Source organism: Tamandua tetradactyla, chromosome 16 (genome assembly GCF_023851605.1).
Source record: "Tamandua tetradactyla isolate mTamTet1 chromosome 16, mTamTet1.pri, whole genome shotgun sequence".
NCBI lineage: Eukaryota > Metazoa > Chordata > Mammalia > Pilosa > Myrmecophagidae > Tamandua > Tamandua tetradactyla.
The window spans coordinates 83,736,196-83,743,458 of record NC_135342.1 but is presented as its reverse complement, the minus strand read 5'-3'; the positions used below and the strand labels follow the sequence as shown (position 1 = coordinate 83,743,458).

The window sequence follows — 7,263 nt, the reverse complement described above, 5'->3', positions numbered from 1 at the left end:
CTGGCCTTTCCCCTCGGGCCCCCTGCATGCTGCACGTGTGCACTGCTTGGCTGCAAACCAGTTGACCCAGACGTGCAGGGGGGCCCAGCGCGCCCCCAGCCTCAGACCCTCACAGGTAGGTGCTTCTCCCAACCCTGAGAACCCGTCCTTGCTCCTGCTCACTCCTGAAGAAATGCTTATTCAGAACACACAGCTGCCGGCAGCACTGACCCCACGCCCACTGGCCTTGAGCTCTGCATCCCCGGGGCCTCAGGGGACAGCTCCCACCCACCCCACCCTGCGAGTGCTGGCTGCAGGCCATTGTCCTAACCTCAGAAAGGACACCCCACCCCTTTTTTGGAACAAGTCCCTATCTCTAGCCCACCCCGAGGGCAGCCACTAGGGTCGGAGGCAAGGACGGAAAGGCCCAGGGACAGTGGGCAGTCCCCAGGACCAGGCACAAAATGCAGCTGGGGAAAGGAGGGGATTTTGCATTTCATTTTGTACTCTTCTTTATAATTAATTGGGCTTTTTAAAAAGACAGTACATATATCTTCTGTAACTTAAAATTGATAAATCCAACTACCTATTAAGAAAATACTAAGATGTGAAAACAGTAGATAAAACAAGCTCTGGGCCTGTATGAGAAGCCCACCTGCCCTACTGATGGCTTGAATTGAATATATACTGAGTGGGAAAAGTCCTAAATAACCAAAAATGAGTAGTTTTTCTCTAAAGTACAACAGTTCTAAGAAACTGAATATTAAAATTAAATGACAATTGTCTGTTTCTTAAAATGCAACTTCAGGATGACCAGATTCAAAACAAAATTCAACTTGAAGAGATAGTGGTTACGTGAATCCACGTGTGAACACTCACAGAACTGCACACTTCTCCCTACAAAATCAAAACCAAAGGGAAAACAACTTCGGGAAAAATGAAACAAAACTCCTAATGCCGGGCAAAACAAGCCCTGAGGAAGGATTTTCGGCCTCCACCCAGGCCCAGTGCTAGCTGAGCTCTGGCCAATGGGTTAAGGACATCTGGTAAGTGTGAAGAAGCATCCTTCCAGAAAGTGGTGACAAGGACACCTGAACTGGGTGCCATGTAGCCCCACAGCTGGCAGGAATGAGCGTGGGTACCTGTAATAGTTTCTATGCTAACAAGCTATCGCAAATTTAGCGGCTTAAAATTACATCCCTCTATCCTGTTCCCACGGGGTGAGTCCTGGCACAGCAGGACTGGGTCCGCTGCTCAAATGGCCGACGTACAGGGGCTGCCGGGACCCAGAGCCTCAGGTGGGACCTGGGTCCTGGGTCCCCTCCAAGCTCAGTCACGTTGGCAGATTCGTCCTTTGCCATTGGGCTACTAACTTGGCACCCCCCAACATGGCAAAGCGTCTTCCCAGCCAACTGTTCTGAATTGAGCTCATCTTCTGCAAGCAGCTGGAGAAACTGCTCTGCCTTTAAAGGACTCCCCTGATTAGATCAGACCCATTCAGGAAACTGCTCCCGTACTATTTAACGTAATTCTGAGGTCTCTCTTCAGACAGGTTCTGTCCACACTCAAGGGGATTATGCAAAGAGTGTACTCCACCCCGTGGGAACCTTATGCTCCCCAGGCGCTTCAAGAGAAATGCAGCACCGACCATTCGGTGCCTTGGAACCCACACTTACAGATCACGTGCAGAACCCTTCGGACCCACACCCAGGCTGAATACCCCAGGTGAGGTCAGACACTATGACTTCTCCAGGCAAAGCTCCTAGGGCCTCCAGCCCCCATACAGCCCTCAAGGAGCCTTCGGCCTGGGAAGGGTGGAGCCACCGTGGTAAGCCCTGCTGCCTAGTCCTATACCCGATTCAGAGGATCAGATCTAGGCCAGCCCTAACGTACAACTGTAAAAACCCACTGAGCTCGCCATGGGTCCAGCCTCTCTGAAGGGTGATTCCTACGCCTCAGCACTGGGATGCAACTGGGGATTTTCAGTCAAGCAGCAAACCGGGTTCATGAACCATGCTGGGGCTCTGTGACTATATCGCCTGTAAAATGCAGTACAGCTGTCCTGCTAGCAAGCTTCAGACCCTGTAGCTGGCTCTTGCTGGCTATCCCGTCACTGGACACAAATCTTGGGTCAAAACCAGCCGGGAGCAGCTGACCCTCCCTGGAGTGCAGAGAACGCCCAGGACACACTTCCCCTTAAAGCCTCTTAACCACACACCAGGTCAGTACTGTGCAGAGGGCAGCAAAGCCCTTTCATTCCAGCTGCTAAAGAGTGGAGCATGGGCAAGTGGCCCGGGTGACAGGGCATACAGCACTGAGGACTGCCTAATCCTTGGGGGTGGGGGACAGGTGCCTGATCATGCCCTAAGCAGAGTCAGGAGCCACAGGTATGGACAGGGAGCTAAGTGCATCACCTACCACTTTTTACCGAGTTTATAAACAACATCCCTTCAGACTGACAAAGGTCCAGGGAACGCACACATGAAGCACAAAACGGACTCATAGCTCTAAACTGCTGCTGGGTAATGAGGGGCAAAGGACAGGACTGTACAAAACGAGTGCAGTGTTTCATGCCCACCCCATTTCATAAAGACTGACATCACCTGAAGAGGTGTCTTTACTGATTTATTAACAAGTCCCAAAAGCATTTTACTTTTTCTTTTCAACATCCTGTTCTGCAGCTTCCTTGGCTCTCTTTGCCCGGATGCCAAATAGCCGGGCATTGGCACGGGCCATCCGGAGGCTGGCGAATGCCTTGAAGTTCTTCTCTTCCTCTGTGATGGCCCTGGCTTTCTCCTTCTTGTAGACCTGAAAGGGAGAACAGGGGATCAAATCCAGGCCGCTGCTTGTGAGCTGAGGTACTGTGGCAGGCCCGTGGCCCAAAGACCAGCTAAGAGCAGAACCAGGTGACCAGGTAAGGCCACATCGATTTCAGCACAGGTGGAAGGTGCTGCAGAGACTAAGGGATTCTCGAGTCTCATCGAGTCTGTGGTTGCCTGTTTGGCAGCCAGCACCCTGCCTCGCCTTGAGAAGCCTGCAGGGTCTGGCTGCTGCCAAGAGTCAGCAAATACGGCCGGAGAGCCTTTAAAGCAGCCAGAAGAGAAGGCCCCAATGGTATGAGGAGTCACAAGTGAGAGGACCCCCAAAACTTCACAAGAGGGAGAACACAGCCAACCTTCAATGAGTCCATCTGCTAAGATCTCTGGAACGTTCTCCCAGGGCTAAAGGAATTTTCACTGGCAACCAATAAATCGTAACAGGCTCCAGCTGCCACCACTTTGTTCCTCCAACCCAACTGTTGCCCCCTAAAACCAGCTTGTCTACCCTTCAACGCTGCCCACCACGCAGCTCATCTAAAGCTCCCCAGGCCATGTCTGGCACACATCTACTCACATTCCGGATGGGCATTACTGGACCGGTCAGCTGCGTGGCCAGTTTGAGCTCTTCAGCCTGATATAAAGAAAAGAGTGCAGTGGGCTCAGCCCATGTTCCCAAGGAAACTGTGCTCACAGCCCACCAGGGCATGCAGCACACCTGCCCAGGGCATTGGAACCTGCCTGCAAGCCTGGGTGTCACACACATCCCACGACAGAACACTACAGGGTTTACAGAAAACACAGGCTAGTGCTACCTGGTCCTGCAAACCACTGACTCAGCCCAGCTCCTAGAAAACACCCACTCCTACAGGCCACAAATGGTGCAGTCAATCTTGTTCTACAGGTTTGGTCCAGAATTAAGATGTATGTAAAGCATTTCAGGCAAAAGAAAAAAAAAGTGCTTTCTTTAAACAAATTGGTATCAAGAAACTTTCTAGTAACTGAATGGAGTGGTCCGGACCCCCAGGAGGGTGGGACGGCATGGTCAGTGTTTCTTACTGCCCCGCCCTCAGCACTCACGGAGCTGTCTCCCTTCTTGGGAGCGGAGGGCTTCCTGGGGAAGAGGATGAGTTTGGAGCGGTACTCCTTCAGGCGCTGCACGTTGGCCTGCAGAGACTCGGTGGACTTGTTCCGCCTCCTGGGGTCCACGGAGATCCCGATGGTCCGGGCCACCTTCTTGTGAATGCCGGCCACCTGCCCCAGAAACCCCGACAGGTGAGGCTCTGCTGGGCCTCTCACCTCTGGGCCCAACAAAACCGCTCAGTCATCAGATGAAAAGGGTTCAAATGATCCTTCATCACAGCAATGCAGCGATTCCGGAGAAGGTCATCACCTGACTGCCGGCTCCTCTGTTTGCGCGACTTGGGAAAACACTTACCCTCAATTCCTCCAAGCTGAAGCCCCGGCCAGCTCTCACTTTGGTGTGGTACCTCACCGTAGGGCACCGCACGATGGGCCGGATGGGTCCAGACGCTGGGCGCGGGGCAATGCGGCGTGCTTTTGCTTGCCGGGCCTTGCGTCTGGTCAGAGAGAAGCCCGAGAACAGTTACCTCCGCACTGAAGCGGGCACCGCGGAGCCCCAGGGGAAGTCTGCAGCGTGCTGTGTCAGTGACGCCCCCGCCCCCCAGCGAGATTTAAGCAAAACCCGCCGTATCCACCGGGCAACCCGCGCCCGACGCGAGCCAGGACGCTACGGAGAAGCTCTCGGTCATCAGATGGAAAAGGGCTCAAGCGGCCTTCCATCTAAGCAACAGAGCGATTCCGAAGGGCGGCATCAGCGGCCGCGCGACCCCCGCCGCCCGAGGGGCACCCCTCACCTGCGGATCTTCCGGGCAGGCTGGTTGAACCATGTGGCCACGCGCCGCTGCCAGTCCTTGTGGAAGTGGGGCTTCAGGATCATGCCATTCCGGCTGGGAGCCATGGCTGCCTACGGCCTTGGGGGCCGGGGGAGGGACGGGCGCGTTACGGCCCGCCGCGTCGGGCCCCCACCCAGGTCCCGCCGCCTCGCGCCCGCCCCGGGGCCCCGACTCCAGACGCCATCTGCCGCGAGACGGGCGCGCCGCAGGGCCCGCGGGCTTCTCATGGACACACCGGCGGCAGCCCTACCCGGGGGAGGCGGATGGAGGCGAACGGAGAAGAAGGAGGATGGATGGGGGCGGATGGAGGCGAACGAGCCCAGCCCGAGCGAACGCACCTCCGCCCAGGGGAGCCGCCGGGAGGAAAGGAAGCGACGCCGCAAAGCCTCCTGGGATAGGAGTGGGCCCGGGGACTCTTGACCAATCAGAGATCGGAAGGAAGTGACGTGTCTGCGACGCCCCTCTGGCCGCCAACGGAAGCCAAGCTGAGCCGGAGTTCCTTCGGCCGGCCTCGACGGGTGGAAGCGAGTCCCGCGGCTCCCCACGCGCGGGCCCGGATGGGACGAGGCTTGGGTGGCCGCCTCTGGAAGGGGCCTACCTCGTCTGCAGTAGTGAGACTGTAGGCGGCCGCAGTGACCGCCCAGAGAAGAGCGGTGAGACGGCTGCGGTGCTCAGTCGCCGCGGGAAAGAATGGCGCCCTCCGCGCGCTGCGGGCGAAGGCCTCCAGGAGCTCTCATCGCAGCAGCGCGGCGCTCCCCGTGCATGTGCCTTTGTATCGCGTGCAGGGGCTGGGTGTGGAACTGGGGGTGGGGGTGCATATACCGTCTTAAATGTTTCATTTCTCTGTAATTTCTTTTCAATCCGAACCGCTCCCCCGGGCCTCGGCCACAGCAGCTGGGGCCTGAGCCGATCGCAGGGCAGGAGGGTGAGGGGGCACCCCAGCATCGGTGAACTTTTCCTGGCCCAGAGGTTTCCAGGGTGCGTCTTTCCTGGATGTGCCAGCTGGGAGCCTTGGGTCCCCGAAGCCGGTTCCGCCTACAAGGGGGGTGCACGCGGCAGGAGGCACCGGGGAGGCCCTCCTCAGGGGCTGCTGGGGGTTGCAGGGGAGGGCGGGAGGCGGACTCAGGGCTGGAGCTGCCTGCAGAAGCAGCCCATCCCGCCCCTACTGATCCGTGTAAATCAGTAATTTTAAATAAATGGTCCTTAAATTCTTTAGGATTGGCACAATTACATTGCCTATGTTTCCCGGGGGGGTGGGGTGGGGTGGTATTCAAAGCGAAGTATAAATATTTAATTAACCCGCCCCACCATTGTTTTCTGCCCTTCCTACTTCTTTCCTGATTTGGAAAGTGGGGGTCAGCATACCTCTAGTCTTCCAAGCGGCCCAGGTGCAGACACCTGTAACTTAAACTTCATGGAAAACTTTAATGTGACCTGGTTTGTGCGCATCCTTGAAACATCACTCCCACTGGTCTGCTTTTAGACCCTTAAATAGGCTTCCACCCCCTGCCTTCCACTCTGCTTCTCAGGCTCTCCCTCCACCTGGCTGCCTGGGTCACAGCGACTGGTCCCCCTTTGCTCTCTGCCCAAACCTCACTCCTTCCTGGAGCCAAGTCTGACCGACACGCACCTCTTTGTGCACACACAAAGCCCCATCGCTGCTCCTAACAGCTTGGCTGAGTGCTCAACATCTGGATCCCACGCTGCGTGTAAATATGAAGAGGTTTGGATGAGGGGCTAGAAAATAGCATGTCCAGGTAGAGGGAACACCAGGGTTCAAGTCCTGGGCCTTCGGGAGTGAGTTGGGGACCATGTGGAGATTGAACGGGGTGTGTCAGTTGAAGGTTTTTTTTTAGTTTCCAGAACAGTTGCAAAACAATACAAACCCTATGCAGAGAACTCCAACATAACCACTCCCCAGTTACCCAGATCCATCAATTTGAACATTGTACCACATTTGCCATTTCATTCTATCTCTCTACCTCTCTCATCTATCCATCTTCCTATTCATCTACTTATCTGTTTTCTAACAGTCTGAGAGTAGGTTGTATACTGTATACATAACCCATAATAATTCCATGTGCATTTCCTAAGAACAAGGACATTCACGCATGTAACTATCTTAAGTGCAGATACAAGGTCAAGAAATGTGACACTGATATAAAGCTTGTCTAAATTTCAATTTTTTCATATGTCCCAATAGAATCTCATTAAGCCTTTCCGCCTCCATTATTAGATCCTGTCCAGAATCACATCTTGCATTTAATTGTCATTGTCTCTTTAGTTGCTCTTTTTGTTTAATTATGGGAACATATATACAACATAAACTTCCCATCTCAACCCCTCTTCTCAGTGAAGCATAAAATTGAGTGGGTGAATCACAATGACAATGCGTGTGCTACTCTCACTACATCATTACTGGTGCTTCCCACATCCCCAGACAGAAACCCTGCACCCACTAGGCATTAACTTCCCCTTCCCGTTGCCCCCTCCCTCTGTCAACCTGTACTCCACACTCTGGCTCTTATGAACTTGCATATTCTAGGTATTTC

The 7,263-nt window shown here is 54.6% G+C and overlaps 1 protein-coding gene and 2 non-coding genes across 3 annotated transcripts; all 3 read right to left on the bottom strand.

Moving 5' to 3' along the window:
• Positions 1 to 2,591: 2,591 nt before the first annotated feature.
• RPL13 (ribosomal protein L13) lies at positions 2,592 to 5,098 on the bottom strand. The gene is made up of 6 exons (XM_077133311.1): positions 4,962 to 5,098; positions 4,673 to 4,789; positions 4,234 to 4,375; positions 3,876 to 4,049; positions 3,373 to 3,429; positions 2,592 to 2,787 (listed from the first exon to the last, which is right to left on the bottom strand). The coding sequence occupies exons 2-6, from the start codon at positions 4,774 to 4,776 to the stop codon at positions 2,629 to 2,631; spliced, it is 636 nt and encodes a 211-aa protein (XP_076989426.1). The 5' UTR covers positions 4,777 to 4,789; positions 4,962 to 5,098; the 3' UTR covers positions 2,592 to 2,628.
• LOC143660464 (small nucleolar RNA MBII-202) lies at positions 4,105 to 4,187 on the bottom strand. Its single transcript, XR_013164062.1, has one exon. It is a non-coding gene; the product is annotated as a small nucleolar RNA MBII-202 (small nucleolar RNA).
• Positions 4,553 to 4,632, bottom strand: LOC143660465 (small nucleolar RNA MBII-202). Its single transcript, XR_013164063.1, has one exon. It is a non-coding gene; the product is annotated as a small nucleolar RNA MBII-202 (small nucleolar RNA).
• Positions 5,099 to 7,263: the final 2,165 nt, after the last annotated feature.

What these genes read in the sequence shown, in the direction of transcription:
- RPL13 (XM_077133311.1), bottom strand. Translation starts at nt 4,776, where the DNA reads ATGGCTCCCAGCCGGAATGGCATGATCCTGAAGCCCCACTTCCACAAG. An exon ending in TCAGCTTGGAGGAATTGAGG is followed by an intron (nt 4,050 to 4,233) that starts GTAAGTGTTTTC and finishes TTTCTGGGGCAG; the next exon opens with GTGGCCGGCATTCACAAGAA. An exon ending in CCAAGAAGGGAGACAGCTCC is followed by an intron (nt 3,430 to 3,875) that starts GTGAGTGCTGAG and finishes TCTTTATATCAG; the next exon opens with GCTGAAGAGCTCAAACTGGC.